This window comes from Panthera leo, chromosome B3, assembly GCF_018350215.1.
Source record: "Panthera leo isolate Ple1 chromosome B3, P.leo_Ple1_pat1.1, whole genome shotgun sequence".
In the NCBI taxonomy this organism is placed as follows: Eukaryota; Metazoa; Chordata; class Mammalia; order Carnivora; family Felidae; genus Panthera; species Panthera leo.
Window position 1 is genome coordinate 61430770 of NC_056684.1, and position 16175 is coordinate 61446944.

A 16175-nucleotide genomic window follows, 5' to 3' on the forward strand; every position below is an offset into this window, starting at 1 on the left:
GGGCAGGCTGGGGGCAAACCCAGGATGGGGAGAGTCAACAAGGACTCGCCAGAACTGAAAAGGTGGGAGGGAAATGAGAGGAGGGAACATGCACTGTGCACCTGTCAATGTTTGTGAGATATATATATATATATATATATATATATATATATATATATATATATATATATATATGACAATGTTGGAAGCACAAGCAAGCCAGGAGCTGGCTGCCAAGAGAAAACTCAAGGGCAATTCTTTTTCTTCTTCTATTAGGCACTTGTCCTAAGCCCAGAAACCAAAGAAGAGCTCTTTGCCATATTTTCTAAGTATCCCTCAGTGGAAAGGTAAGGGCAAACTTGGGAATGGGTATTGAAATGAGAGCTAATTTCATAGACTTTTTAGAAAATGTTTATTTATTTATTTAGAGAGAGGAGGGAGCAGAGAGAGGGGAAGAGAGAGAATCCCAAGCAGGCTCCCTGCTGTTAGCAGGAAGCCCAATGCAGGGCTTGACCTCACAAACAATGAGATCATGACCGAGAGTCAGCAGCTGCTTAACCAACTGAGCCACTCAGGGGCCCCAATTTCATAGACTTTTAGAGTGGGAAGGACCTTTAGGTGCATCCTGTTCTCCTCAAAACACAGGAGAAGTAACAAAGGAGTTAAATGGCTCAACCCAGGAGGTTACAGTCTTTGCACAAGGCCACACAGCTAGTTGGTGGAAAAGCCAGAGAGTCTTGGCTAGATCCACTGACTTCTATTCCTGTGCCGTGCATACTTTCTTTTATTAGCATCTTATAGTTCAGTCTCTAGTTCCTTATCTGAGGAAGGCAGAGTCTGCCTCCACCTACTACAGGCAGAAAGCATAGGGGCACATACTGGGGCAGAGCCGGGGGTCCCGATATAGCAGTGGGACAAGTCAGGGGGTCTCATGTTGTCTTAGTTGAGCCAGGAATGACCTTTCAAATCCTGGAATCATGTTGTTTGTGCCTCAGTTTCCACAGTTCTTGAAGCTGTGAGTAGATGGCTACGCGTAGAGTGCTGTGGAGAAAATCAGACTACTATATAGACGGAGGAAAGGCCTCTTGTGTGTTGCAAAAATGGGAAACGGGGGCATACAGGAATGTTGCAAGGTTTTGATGGACATGAGGTGGCTAATCTGAGATAGGCCATGTGCGTCTCTCTGCCTTATTCACAAGGCCAGCTATGTGTCTGATGAGAAAACTGATCTCTCTTCTTCTGTGGCATCTCAGTTCAGGGATCCTCCTGTACCCTTGAGGCCTTCTCTCTAGAGTGTCTGAGTCTTCACTCCTCTCCATGGCTTTCGGGATTTATCAGGCCTGGGAGCTACATCCCTCCTAGGCAGTAAAGACAGTGGGCACAAAGCTGGGAAAGGGGGAGGCCTGGAAAATAGGGTGTGTGAGGTGAGGGTTTTCTGGAGGCTTGGTTTCATTCCCCAACCTGCCTTATTTAGCTCTGCCCCTCTCTCCCCACCCTGAGGGGCAGGAGTAAAATCACTGCTCGCCATTCCCTGCCAGGCACAGGACTAATTTCTTCTTCCCAAGAGCCACAGGCGGGCCCTTTCACCTGAGGGAGAAAGGACAGAGCACTGCCTTTGCTTTGAGGGACCTTGAAAGCTTCCCTAGAGAAAGCAGAGCCTCTATAGTGTGTGCATGTGTGTGTCTGTGTCTGTGTGTTGGGGGCAGGGTGGTGGCAAATCTTCCTCTGGACCAAGTGATACAGGTTCTTATTCTGGTCAACAACTCCTAGATGTGCTCTGTGAGAACTGGTGTCCTCCAAGGGACTTCCTGACCCCAAGATTCCAATATTTTGTGACAATACCTGTGATCCATTCATTGATTCACAGAGAAAACAAACTTCCCTTGAGCAGTTTCCTCAAACCAGGCACTGTGCTAGGTGAAAAGGATACAAGGAGTAGTTCCTATAATGACCTCCCTTCATTATATGGAATGGTGGTGTATCATTTTACACTTGTCTTCTGGAGAAAGGAAACCAGAAAGGACCCATCAGAAAACAGGCCCCAGGGTGCTATATGGCTCTTTTTCCAAGGGGCTGTCACTAAGACCTTGCCCTTTCAGGGGCTCCATGCATCCCAACCATTCCCCATCCTGGTCGGTCTGGGTCCCATCTCTGCCCAGAACAAACTAGAGAGGGCGCTGGAGGACTGGCCAAAGCCAGGGCCAATGGCAACTTGAGGGTGGGGTTAGAATTGGAGGTCTCCTTCCTCCTGGGAAGAGGAGTGAATGGCTGTTTTCACCTGACAGCCCCAGACCCTTTTCTTTGAGAAGGTTTCTCTTCCTTCCCCGTGCAATCTTTGACCTCATTATGGATAGACCTGATGGGAATATTCTGGGATTTCGAGCTAGGCTAGTTTAGCAGGGCTAGGGATCCAGCAGCCTTTGCTGACCCTTCACCATCTGAATCACTCTGGTTTAAAACAAACAAAATGTGTCACCGCGCCTGTGTATGCGCAATAAGAACATTTTCTCTCCTGACACACTTCAGAAACAAGGTTTCCCATCCCTCCCAGGAGCCTGTGTTCCTGTGGTTCTCCCTCCTCCCTCTCTTCATAACTCAGAACCCGCAGGATCTCTCCCGCGGCCTAGTGGAGGCAGAGGGGACCGAGAGCATATGAGGTCAGGGATGCGGCTGCCGGTCGGTCGAAGGAACTGCTCTGAGAATGCTGTGGGTGCCCGTCGGTCGGCCTCTGTCCCCGAGGTGCCCCGCAGGACATCTCCCTGAATCTTGTGCCCGAGGGCGTGGGTGCCTCCCCTAATTCCATTGGTGACCTCTCTGCAGCCTGACTTCCACCCCTGGTGCTAGGCGGCCGACTCCACAAGGCATCCGGTGGCCGGACAAAAAGAGCCACCGGGAAGTCGCGCGCAGGCCCCAAGACGCGGGTGTTGAAAGCCGAGGCCCCGCTCCCAAACCCGGGATGTCGCCGGGAAGCGCATCCTGCTGGCGTCCACGGCTGGAGGTGCGCGCGCACGTGCGGGCAGCCGGCCCCAGTGGGCGAGCCCAAGTCAAGGGTGTTGGCTCGTCCGGGCTGGGCGGCACACTAGCCCTGGGGTGAACGGGCCTACCTGCCGCAGCCGCGTTTCTCGCTGGCTTTGGTCGAGTCCCAAAGGACTGGGCGCTGCGGTCCGGGGACAGGATGGGAGGGACAGGTGGGATCGAATGCCCCAGAACGCGTCGGCTCCGCTGGACATCCGCTTGCCCCCCTTCCCTCCACCACATTTACTGGGCGTTACCTAAGTGCCAGGTGGCGCTGGGTGCTGCGGATATGCGGCAGACCCAAGTAGCTAACAGGCTCAGGGTGGGGACTCATAAATTATTACCTGGTGAGTGCTGCTCTAGGGAGAGCCAGTAGAAGGTGCTCCCAAACCAGATTGGGAGGGGAGATCAAGGAAGGCTTCCAGGAGGAGGTGACCTTTCGGCTGAGCTCTGTAGGGTGAGGAGGTGTTCTCCAAGGAAAATCAGTGGAGATAGACCAGTGCATTCCAGGTGAGAGGTGAATGTGTCTGCGGCTGAGCAAGACCTGGTCTCCGCCTACACTTTCTTTTTTTCTTTTTTAATAGTTTATTGTCAAGTTAACTAACATACAGTGTATATACAGTGTAGTCTTGGCTTCGGGAATAGATTCCTGTGATTCATCACTTACATACAACACCCAGTGCTCATCCCAACAAGTGCCCTCCTCAATGCCCATCACCCGTTTTCCTAGCCTCCCCCCCACCTCTTACACCCATCAACCCTCAGTTTATTCTCTGTATTTAAGAGTGTCTTATAGTTTGCCTCCCTCTCTGTTTGTTAACTTATTTTTCCTTCCCTTCCCCTATGGTCTTCAGTTAAGTTTCTCAAATTCCACATATGAGTGGAAATATGTATCTGTCTTTCTCTGACTTATTTCACTTAACAAAATACACTTCAGTTCTATCCACATTGTTGCAAATGGCAAGATCTCATTCTTTTTCACCAGGGGTAGTATTCCATTGTGTGTATGTATGTATATACACATACCACATCTTCTTTATCCATTCATCAGTTGATGGACATTTGGGCTCTTTCCATAATGTGGCTATTGTTGATAGCGATGCTATAAACTTTGGGATACTTGTGCCCATATGAATCAGCACTCCTGTATCCTTTGGATAAATTTCTAGTAGTGCTATTGCTGGGCCGTAGCGTAGTTCTATTTTTAATTTTTTTTTTTTTTTTGAGGAACCTCTACACTGTTTTCCAGAGGGGCTGCACCAGTTTGCATTCCCACCAAAGTGCAAGAGTGTTCCCCTTTCTCCACACCCTTACCAACATCTGTTGCTTCCTGAGTTGTTGATTTTAGCCACTATGACCAGTGTGAGGTATCTCAATGTGATTTTGATTTGTATTTCCCTGATGATGCGATGAGCAATGTTGAGCATCTTTTCATGTGTCTGTTCTGCATGCACTTTTCAAACCAGGGTCACTGACAGCTGAAAAAGAAAAAAAATTCCTTTGATATTTTAAAGAAGGTATCCAGATAGTCCTTGTGGGAAAGATCAGAACATTTTCTTAGTCATCTTTACACATATTTTCCAGTTTGGTACTGCTTGTATGTTTTAATTACTCTTGGTGGTGGTGAGTAGGTCAAGCCTCACAATCTTTGAGATTGCTGGGGTGGTGGTGAGGTGGGAGTCTTCTGAGCCACTTTCAGACTGTCCATTCTGGAGAGAACATAAGCAGCAAGGGCAGGCCAAAAAGCAGCTCTGCTTCCCTGGACTTTCCCCAGACCCGCTCCAGTGCCCACGCTCGTAATCTCAACCTGAAAGCAGAATTTCTTGACCCTGGAGGTGGTTGCTGCCAGGAGTTCCTGAACTAAGTGCTTCAGCTTCTGGCGGTTCTGCTGCCCCCCACTCTGCCTGGTTTCCTACAGCTTCTACCTTGTCCCTCAACTCACTGCCCACTCTATCCCAACCCCCCGCCCCCGCCACTCTGCCCCTGAAGTCTCTCCTCCCAAGAACAGTGGCCTCTGCTCTAACAACAGCATTATTGAACCCCTTCTGGGGAAAGGTACACTTAATCTTTACGACCACTCTGACGGATCTTACGTTGTAAAGATGGGAGATTTGTGGCTCAGAGGAGTTAACCAGCTCAGGCCTAGGTAGTAAGTGGCAGAGCAGGGATATGAACCCTGTACTGAGCCTGCAATGTCCTGTGGCTCCTGGCTCTCCTTTGGGTCCAGAGCACCATCTGGAATCCCTAGATGTGCCTATGCTGCGGTAGCTGAGCCCCCACGCAGAGCCAAGAAACACCAGCTCCAGGTTCTGCTCAGCCAGGACTGGGGCTGGCCTGGGGAACCCTGCAGAGAAGGCAGGCTACCCCTTGGCCCTCTTTTAGTGCTGCTGTTCCCTCCAGCCCCCCAACACTTTCCTCCTCAAGGGAGCTCAGAGGCCCTCAGTGGTCAGTGAAGTCACGCAAAAACTCCATGCTGGGGGTTGATGGTTTCCTAGTTCCCAAGAGGTGCTGGACACTGCCACCTAGGATTACCCAAGGAAAGCTGCCCACACCAAGGCCAGAAGATGAAGTTGACTGACCCTGCACCTCTTTCCCTTCCACATCTTTCTGCCTATGGCAGCTTCCTTTCTGCCCTCAGGTATGCCTGCCCCAAGGCACTGCATCCTGGGAGACGCAGATAGGGCTGTTTTCTGCTCAGAATCCCTGCTCTCTAGGGCCTAGCTAGCCCACTGCTGCCAGCACTCAGGTAGTGGGAGTGTTGATGAGTTGGGAGAAAACCTCATTGGGCACAGCTGCTGGGCTAGCCCTAGGGACCCACCTCTCCCAATACCAGAGGCAGGCTTGGACTGGGATCCTACCATTGATTGTCACCTCACACCTTCCCGTCTATAAAGGGAAATAGATGATCCAGGATTTTGCTTCCTAAAGCATGGCCAGAAAGTTTTGAGACATATCCTCAGCGAATGGGGGAGTGGAGGCGTTCCAGATCTCCCTAGCTTGGGGGATCGATGAAAGGCTATCAGTATTTTCTCCATGGTCACCAGTCCCTGGGTTCCCTCTGCACACTCATGATAGGCAGGAGACAGCATAGCAAAGGCCAACTGAAAGCTTGGAAGCACCAGCCTCTCACTAGGGCTAGGCAGTGTTATCAGGGCCCTACCTAGTTCTGTTAAAGGTTGCTGGTATCTTCCAAGATAGGAAGTAAACCAGGCCAAGTGGAGGGCTCCCTGGCTGTAGACAACTACCATACTAGAGAAGCTTCTGGGTAACCAGGTTGCTAAAGAGTTGAAAGCAGTCACTTTCACTTTTGGGGGGTGTTAGGCTAAGAGAAGGGGAAGGAGGGAAACCAAGCAAAAGAGAGGCTTTCTTGGACTTTGAAAACGTGACTTTGAGAGTTGCCACTGAGGATGCAATCCTTGGATTAATTCCGATCCCCTTGTTAAAACAGGGTGTAAAGTTTATTTACAAATATCTGTACAGTTTGAGTGACAGCTCGGGACTTCACAGAAACAGAACAAAAGCATTCTTTCTGAAGGGAAGTTGCAGGCAGACTTTCCCTGCACCTGTCAGAAGCAAGACAGACAAACAGACCTATACATCATGAGCCAGGCATATGGACATTGGCCTTTTTGCCTCTTGGAAGGAAGTGAAAAATGTGTTAAACAGCCTTAGGTGCCGCACCCTTCAACACTGAAACCACATGGAGTGGGGGAGGTGTGGAGTAGGGAGCCATGGCAGCAACTCCCCAGCGTAAGAAATACCTCAAGTGAACAGCCAAGAAGCCCAGCTGGGGGTGGGGGTGTGGGGGCTGTGGAGGAGGGGTGTGTAATAAAGCCAACATCTTCTGCCTGGTCAAGATCTTGGTTCAGAGGCCCTGCCTCAGTGGAGATTGGAGACAAATTCTCAGTCCTGATTCCAATCACCAAGGAGACGACTCAGGTGATAAATTGGTTGGCTTCTCTCCTCGCTGTGTTTTGGCATCTCAGAACGAAACTTTTGGCAGCTGTGTGTGGGGAGGTAGTGGCAAAGTGGCTACAGTGTGATGCAGTTTTAATAAAAATTTTATTACACAGCCATAATGTAATCGACACTTCTCCAAATCCAAATGATACTAAATACAGATCTACATGGTGGATCAGAATGACTCCAGCAAATTATATGGATTCTATAATTTCATGTTTTTTAAAACCAGAAAGAAAAAACAGTCCAGGTTTGTCATGATAGGAGAGGTCCCAGCAGCTTCCAGGGCTCTGCCGGAGTCTGGGCAATGTTTAGCAGTCTGTGATTCCACATTTACACAACAGTCTATAAAGGGTTTCGGTCAATGGACTATTCAAGTATATATGATTTTAATGAGTCCACTGCCCACCTTAGCCCAACCGAACTGCGTCACAGCTACCACAGAGCTATGTTACAGTCACAGTTTACCAATTTTACAGTCACAATACTTTTAAAAAACCATCCATTGCTGTTTTTTTAAAATAAAAAAAGTGTAAACTAAGTTAAAGCAACACCGAGGCTCTACTAAACCCAGAAGAGTCACCAAGTTCATTTTGTATGTTTAAATACAACTTAAGTCCATGATTTCCCATCATCCCACTTCCTTACAGAAAAGTAGGGTGATGAAGTACAAAGCAGAGCTTCTAAATTCCTCTCCCTCTTGTGGGACTCAGCAGCTCTCAGCTGTTTCTTTAGCTTAGTTCTTGGTATATATAGTCAGCTGTACTTTGTTCTGAAAAGATTTGTTAAATGCCACTTTTATTTACACTTGGAGCTTTACACCTGAGAATGATTATCAAGCAGTCAGCTTATCTCTTTTCAAACATTTCATAAAGACATACACACTTCTTTGCTGGCCTCACCCTAGCTGCACAACAATATATATGCTTACCATATATATATGTATACACACACACAAAACTGCACATGCTTGTAACATTTGCAACCTAAATCTTTTTGTGTTCGTTCTCTCCACATTCACGTTGAATACTTTCTCTTAAAAAACAAAACATTATTCTTTCCGAAAGAGCAAAACAGAATCACTAGGAAGAGACAAGAACATGGGGTGGGAAAAAGACACTCTCTGTTCAGCCGAGAAGCTGTAGGCTGTACCCATGGGTTGAGCAAGACACCTGCACTGCCTTCTCTGCTACCTGGCCGTGGGCTTCCCTCCCACCTGCCAGGACACAGCCTACAGGGCAGGGGGCAAACTGGGGTGTTTTCTCTGAGGTGGGGGAGGTGGGGGGGGGAGAGGATGTGGGGGAGGATATGTTACACAGCTACAGCAGTCAGGCCTGTTTAGTAAGAAGAATCACATTTAATGAGTTTCTTTCTTGCAGTTTCAGATGCTCATGTACAGCTGAAAAAAATCTGAAACAGCTATAGACCCATGACAGACTGATACAAAGAGTACTGCATTTTAAAAAAATGATAAAAAAATCCACGCACTTACAGACACACACAAACACACACGTACGTACACACACACACACTCTCTCTCTCTCTCTCTCTCTCAAACAGCCCCCCCTCCCTCCCCACAAATGTACACTTTTTGGAAACTAAATGGGATTTGAAAACCTCTCTTCTGCAGAGATGGGAAGAAGAGAAAGATGAGGAGAGAGGGAGGAGGGCTGCAGGTGCCCAGTCCCCACTCCCTCCACAAGTGTCCGGTGCCAAATGTTCAATGGTTGGGTCCAAGGCAGCCCGCGGAGGAGGCCGCCCAGGGCTGCTGCTGTTGCCCCCAGGGGCTACAGCAAGAATCCCAGCTCCACGCTAATACTGAATGTGTGCAGAGTGGCCAATGAACTGTGCTGGTTTTTTTTTTTTAAAAAAAAAAAAAAAAAAAGGCAAACACAAATCTAAAGACATGGATAAAACCCAAGAGAGCCCAGGCCCACACTGGGTGAGAGGCCTGGGGGGTTGGTGGGAGATGGTGCAGACAAGGGAGGTCTATACAGCAAATGGTTTATATTACAGATGACTGGCAGTTTAGAGTCTCTTCCCAGTTCTACTGCTGCTCCAGCCCAAAGAGGGCAAATCAAAGGAAAAGAGGAAAGGTGGGACACTGTGATGGGGCATGCAGGGTCAGAAGCAGCAGGCTGGGTGCGCTCAAATAAGCCCTCGCCGTTTTTTGTAGTCTTCCAAGTTTAGAGATCTCCTTGGAGCCCCATCTTTGGCTGGTGGAGCCTTGGAGGTGATGGCCAAAGCCTTTGACTCTGTGGGAAAGAAGAGCAAATTGGCATCTGAGGCGCCTACGAAGTCCTTTGAGTCTCCTGCTTCACTCCTTCCAGTCGGGTTGACTGTCCCTGCTCCCTCTCAAAACATGCCCACAGCCCCGCTTACTCTGGCCTCTATAAATAATGATGAGTAGACACCTGCACTTCTTCCCTAAAATCAGGCCTCCCCATTGACCGAGAGAGCCATGTTGCCATCTGGTCCTCAGCCATCACCACTCCCCCCACCTGTACCTACCTGAGCTGGGAACTTGTAAATCAATCTTCACATCGAAATCATGTACTTTGAACAAATCTTCTGAGAGGTCACTGGCTGACTTAGAATTCAAATCTTTATCCTTTCCCTGACCCTGCAATGTGAAGAGAAAAACTAACTATAAAAGCATAAATACAAGAGGACTTCAAGAAGCAGCGGCCACTAATAGTAAAAAAAAAAAAAAAAAAAAAAAGCTAAGGCCCTTTTCTGATTCCTTCCCTCAGAGGGAGGACAGGAGAGGCCACTAAGGTGGTTTCTTTTCTGAAGCCTGAAAGAGGAGAGGGAAGGCTCATGTCTGTGGTGTGGGGCAGAAAGGGTGGGCTTAAGACAATAAATTACTTTCTGACCCAAGATTTCAGGAATTCCTGGGACAGTGTGCACTCCACAGGAAAAGACCTAACTTAGGCAAAAATCTGCTTCTAAATTGGCAGTTTCTCTGCTTAACATTCTAGTTTTCTTTTTTTAAAAATTTCTTTAAAGTTTATTTATTTATTTTGAGAGAGCGAGCCAGTGTGAGAGGGGCAGAGAGAGACAGGGAGAGAAAGAATCCCAAGCAGGCTCCACACTATGAGCCTAGAGCCCGACTCAGGGCTTGAACTCATGAACCATTACATCATGATCTGAGCCGAAACCAAGAGTTGGACGCTTAACCAACTGAGCCATCCAGGTGCCCCTGACATTCAGTTTTCAAAGAGCTTTCACCTTTACAACGGTCTGATGCTTATGTGTCATCAGTTCCTCCCAGTACCCTGTGGAGCAGCAGGATATAGAGTATTATCCCCATTTTACATAGGAGAAAATGTGGCTCAGAGGGCTAGATGTCAGTTGCCTAAAGCTGTAATCAAGGCCTTAGTTAAGTAGTGGTGTTGGGTTTAGCACTTAGGTTGTCTGACTAAAATTCAGTAGCTGTTTATTACATTTGTAAACAATCAGGATGGGGAAAGGGCTGCAAGTGAAAGGCTATGTTCCTCCAGGTGGGAGAGATCAGGCCCCAACGAAGCCAAGCGTCTAGCCCACAGGACAGTGCTGCACTTGCCTTGCTCATTTCCTTTGGAGCATCTGGTAACACTCCAGAACCGTATTTTGCATTCAGCTGGGCCAATATGGCAGCTTGAACAGCCGGGTCTCTGGACTGAGAGAGAAAATCAAGTTATTTTAGAGATTTAAAGCTCACAGAGTCCTACACACCGACCACCACTAACATCACAAGCACCACAGTGGACCCATCAGCAGCTCAGTGGGGTTTTCCTCAAGGCAGCAAAAAAGAGGCAATTAAAAGCTTTGAAGCCCAGCCCAGGCCAGCCTGGCCCTAGGTGGCCCAGCCCACACATTCCTAACGTCTGCCACATTGGTAAACCCACCCTGCCAAAGAGGGGTTAGTCCAGACGTTTCTACAAATCCATGCCAGGTTTTCACTACCTATAGGTCCTATAGCTAGATTTAAAAAAAAAAAAAAAAAAAAAAAAAAAAAAAAAAGAGAGAGAGAGAGCCAGACCCAAGAGTTTGAGGCAAGCAAATCCCACTAAGACAACATTATTTTTAACTTCCTTATTAATCTCCTAATGGAATTCATTTTATGTCCTAGAATCTAGGTCCCGACTAAAAACGTCCTCTTTAGGCACTCACATTAGAAACGATGGTAGGTTTGCACTGCCGCCTGGTAAAGGGATCCATCTGTTGGTTTTTCATGTTGTGACTTTCAGCCTGAAACAGAGAGCATGCGTTACAGGACTGCGTCTCCTTCCCCGCCTTCACTTATCCTAGCTTACACATACGTAACAGTCTTTGCAAGAGCTTAAAAGAGTCAAAGTCACGTATCATCCTCTTCTCTTCAAGAACACCAGACCAGATATGGGAGCAACAACAAAAGAACAAAACTGGAAACCGAGAAAGACGAACACCTGTGGAGCAGAATCTATGGGATGGGGAGGGATAAGAAGGGCAGAAGAATGCTGCTTTTCACTATAAATCAATACATCTTATGGGTCTATGTGTGCACACAAACACGTGGATGTGAAGAGTACATGTTACTTCAATAATTAAAAAAATTAACTGGAGCAAGATGTATAGAAGATTTCATATCATTTTATTAATTAAAATGTCTTCAGGGATCCAAATAAAGTTGTTTACTCACCACAAGGGCCTTCTCAGACTCTACGATGTTCCACTCCCGGTTCCGCTGGTTGATGTAACTGTGGGTGAGTAAAAGGGTGAGTCAGTCGGTTGGGGAAGGAGGGAGGGAACCACTGAGCCCTGACCCCTGACCCCGGAGCCTCATGCAGCCAGTGCAAGCACAGCATGTGCAAGGCCACGGGCTCACCTGATAACTGTGGCAAGGTCTGTGGGTCCAGGATAGGAGCCCAACCAAAACAGATCAGTAACACACCTGATGGCAGATATGTTCTTGGTCCGCTGGCGGTCCAGGGCCTCTGCCCGTTCCTCTAGCTCATTCAGCTGGTCTTGGATTTGTTTGGCCTTGTCCTGATCCCCCAGGTCCTCAGCCATGGCCTGCACAAGAGAGAAGTGTGAGTTTTTGGCTATGACTGGCTCTGTAACAAGTATCCCCTTACTTTCAGCACAGGCAAGACATTTGTTCACTCAGTGAACAAATGACAGGAGATAGGAAAGAACGCTGAAAACAAACTTTACAAATGCAAGGTATAATTCTTATTACAGTAGTAACACCTTGTCATATAGCTATCTGGCTCTGGGCCCCCGGTTGCAGCGATATCTAACATTAACCTTGGAACCCAGGCCCCATGGGGCTGACTCACCCTAACAAGGCTCACCCCATCGTGATGTGAAGAATGGAAAGCCACCCACCTCAGCTGGGTTTGGCAGTATCATTTGTTCAGACCCAGTGCTCATATTACCCTGGGTTCTGTCTTATTACACACGAAACTAAAGGGACTTTCTAGAAAGTAAGGGGAACAGAACAGACACAATCAATTTCAATTTATAGAAAGGAAAATGGCCAAGGGATGCTGCCTCACTGCTTGGAAAGCCCTGTGTTGCTTATGCTGGAGCCCAGCATTTCCCTCCCATCTTGCCACCACTAACTTAGCAGAGGACACACAAGTCTGATTTCTACACCTTTCAGGATGAGGAAAGAGGTTCAAACGCAAGTCCTCACCTTTTCCTTTAGCAGCTGAGTCTTCTTCATAGCATAGTTGGGTGGAGCTTTCCTGAACCTTTCTTTCTCTTTTACAATCTGTACCAGAGAGGAGATACCAGCAGTGAGGTATTCCTAAACTAGTTTTGTAGACAGGCTAAATGAGCCCATTTTGGAGGCAAGCAGCTAGTTAAGAGGGGGCTGCTCTTCCTACAGCAGTGTCATGCCCCAGAGAGAGAAAGCGAGTTCATTCCAAGGGATACTATGCTGCTTCCAGGGTCACGGAGATTCTTCTGGGACAGTCTGAAGGAACATGCACCAATAAACAGCAGCAGCCCAGGGACCTGGTACTGTAAGGCTAGCCACTGTCCAAGAGAACAGAGATCAAAGAATTTTACCAAAATGTTTTGGAGAAAGGAAACTCATGAAGGACCAAGCCTAGCAGAAAACAGATCCTTGAACTCTAAATACACGTCTTTACTCTAGGATTTCAAATGAGAGCGTATAGAGAAAATCTTAATGAATTATAAATAAAGTAGTAATATCAATATTCTCTCATCCTTATTCAATCCTTACGCAGAGTTAAACATATCAAGATATAGGGAAAGAAAAGAAAGTCATGATCTTCTCTAACACTGGTTCTTACTGAACCTCCAATCTCTGGGGTACCAGGTTTCTTACCTCTTCAATGTCCTGATCATTGAATTTATAATTAAGAGCTTCTTTAATAGACAATTCCTTCTTATTGATTTCATCTAGAGTGGGCAACTGCATGCCAGCAGAGAACATCTAGACCAAAACATGATAAAAGCTTATTAAGGGATTTTAGAGACTTTCTCAGGGTCTTCATGAACAATTGGTAGGTGCTATCTATCCACTTACCGCCTCTTTCCACTTCATGAATTCACTTTCAGTGAATTCCTGGTTTGAGACAAACTCTAGGCGGAACACTCGTTGGTCATTGCCATGCCTACATAAAAAAGAGAAAGCATCTCCAAGAATGGGTATGTTAACTGCAGTACCAGCAAAACAACACTACCAGACTGTGAACCACCTATCTCTGTGGTTCTCAACCCTATCTGCCCCTTAGAATCATCTAGGAAGATCTAGAAATTCCAATCATCTAATCATCTAGGAAGATCTAAAAACTCTAATGCCAAAGCATCACTCTAGCTCAACTGAAACAGAATCTCTGGGAGTAGGAACCAGGCAATGAAATTAAACAAACAATACCTCCCAGGCTGTTTAATGGGCAGCCAGGATAAAGAATCACAGCTACCACTGGAAAAAAAAACAACAACAAAACGACTTGGCTAGTGCTTCAAAAGTCCATTTATAATAAAATGTTACAATCAACTGGCAGTGAGAATATGAAATACTATGTAGATATTTGAATGACAAGGAAATTCCATTCCTTAGAAAGAAACTGCTTTAAAAAAAATTTTTTTTTTTAATGTTTACTTATTTATTTTTTTTGAGAGAGAGAGAGAGAGAGACAGAGTGAGAGTGGGGGAGAGGCAGAGAGAGAGGGAGACACAGAATCTGAAGCAGGCTCCAGGCTCTGAGCTGTCAGCACAGAGACCAACACGGGGCTCGAACTCACAAATTCTAAGATCATGACCTCAGCTGAAGTCAGATACTTACCCTACTGAGCTGCTCAGGTGCCCCCCAACTGGCCCTTTTCAAGAAGACCAGGAAAGATGACAGTGCCAGGAGAAGAGAATGGAGACCACAGAGACCAAATTAGGCCAGGCTACAGCTGGGTCTATTATCTGTTATTTTCGGTGATCCTGGCAAACTACTTCTATTCCTTTTCATATAGGGTCTCTAGAATTTTCAGGCTCTAAGAGGGCAGGGATTTTCATGTTTTTACTTTGTTTCTGCCTCTATCCTGATGCCCAGAACAGTGGCGGATAGCAAGCACTCAGCAAATATGTTACTGAAGAGAAACGAAGTCCTGAAAGGTGGCTTGACTTGTCAGAAGATGAGGTTAGTGACAGCCAGAAACAGAAGCAAGCCTCCTGACCACGGTCACCAAGGAAATGCCTGCAGGGCTCTGGGATGAGGGGAGCTTGACATTTTCCTTCTCTACGTCCCATCACGTCTTGTCCTGGATCTCCCCTGTGAGAGGGAGACACCCTACCTTTCCTTACGGGCAAAGGCAGAATATAAGTTTCCCCTCTAAGTCCCCACTGGGCACAACAGAAATTTACTGTAACAAGAAACGTCACACTGGGAGAGAACAACAGCTCCAACAGGCAGTGCCTGTGCAGAGGCTGCCACCGCCGCACCTCCCCTACCGTAGCTGTAGCCCTTTGTTTGTTCTGGTGCCACCAAGCTGGTAGACCTTGGCGGTTTCCACAACACCCGTGATCTCAGCCACCTAAGTGAAAGGACAGAGACACCAGTTAAAAACAGACTCTTTCAGAGCTCTCCACACCACTCTCTCTGGCTCTCCTGACCTAACTACAAAGAGTGACCCTGCACTAAGAGGAGCCCACAGCTGCCAGACGTTCTGGGCACCTTCCTCAGGTTTACAACCCAGATGGCCAAGCACCAGGCGCCCCACGCACAGAGTGAGTGAGCGCCAGGAGAGGAGGTGGTTAGCCTGGCAGGGCCCATTAGGAGCTTCCCCTCTGACCCAGTCCTCCCTTACTAAGGGGATACACTTGGGATTTCAGAGGTCAGTGTTATCAATCAAACATGAAGACCATGGAGGTCAGTTTCTGTTTGTCAAGCTTTCCGGGATGTGGCATGGCTGCTGGTCCTCACAGAAGGAGGTAAACACATATTAAAACCATACAACCCAGGATAAAACAAACAAAAACAAAAAGAAAAAACATCAAACAGCTATGTTCCAGCCATCCAGATCACAGAAGCAGTGCCAGAACTCACAAAACCACCTCTATTAGGTCAGAGGGTGGTTTTTTTGTGTTTTTGTTTTTAAACCTCAATATAATTCTGTTTCAGAAGTCTCTTGGTATGTAACATGGAAATTCTTCATTTATTTATTTTTCAAATGAACAAAGCTTCCAGATTATGTAACAACCAATGAATACTCCCTTCTTGCTGTTTCCCTTCTTGCTTTTATATGGAAGGGAAAGAAAATTATTCTAAATCCAAACCCCCCCCACCCTTGGGCTCCAACGACCGTCAATAGTTCATGAAGGATCTCTGGTCACCTCAGACTGTCATTATTCTATGGGCGTCTCAATTAGAGTCTATTTTCCCATCAAATGGTGGCAGAAAAGTGACAGATCTGTGTCATTCAGCAGCTCCTATTCCAGTTGAGAATCATTATATTTAAAACACGGACAATTGTCCAGGAAAGAAACACCAACCCGGTAAACTGGTTTGCTGTTGTGGTTTCCAATGCCGATCCGTACAAAACATCCTGTGACAGTTTTAGCAAAGAAGGGCATGTGACACCAACGTTCCAGCTTATGCCGTGATAATCGAACCCGATTCAATTCCTCGGGTAAGGAGACGGGTTGTGATTTGGGAGGGATCTCTTCTTTCCTGTGAGGAATAAAGGACACTGAGAAAAGTGTTCCTCATAAAAACAGATCAAGATACATAA

At 47.0% G+C, this 16175-nt stretch overlaps 1 protein-coding gene across 1 annotated transcript in view; it reads right to left on the minus strand.

Moving 5' to 3' along the window:
- Positions 1 to 7037: 7037 nt before the first annotated feature.
- Positions 7038 to 16175, minus strand: part of RTF1 (RTF1 homolog, Paf1/RNA polymerase II complex component) — a 51018-nt gene continuing 41880 nt past the window's right edge. The window contains exons 8-18 of the mRNA XM_042942353.1: positions 15937 to 16114; positions 14896 to 14978; positions 13478 to 13565; positions 13277 to 13384; positions 12617 to 12694; positions 11870 to 11991; positions 11618 to 11675; positions 11110 to 11187; positions 10520 to 10615; positions 9466 to 9577; positions 7038 to 9209 (exon numbers count right to left, since the gene is read on the minus strand). Of these exons, the coding sequence (XP_042798287.1) occupies positions 9103 to 9209; positions 9466 to 9577; positions 10520 to 10615; positions 11110 to 11187; positions 11618 to 11675; positions 11870 to 11991; positions 12617 to 12694; positions 13277 to 13384; positions 13478 to 13565; positions 14896 to 14978; positions 15937 to 16114 (1108 nt within the window). The 3' untranslated portion in view covers positions 7038 to 9102. The remainder of the gene's footprint in view (positions 9210 to 9465; positions 9578 to 10519; positions 10616 to 11109; positions 11188 to 11617; positions 11676 to 11869; positions 11992 to 12616; positions 12695 to 13276; positions 13385 to 13477; positions 13566 to 14895; positions 14979 to 15936; positions 16115 to 16175) is intronic.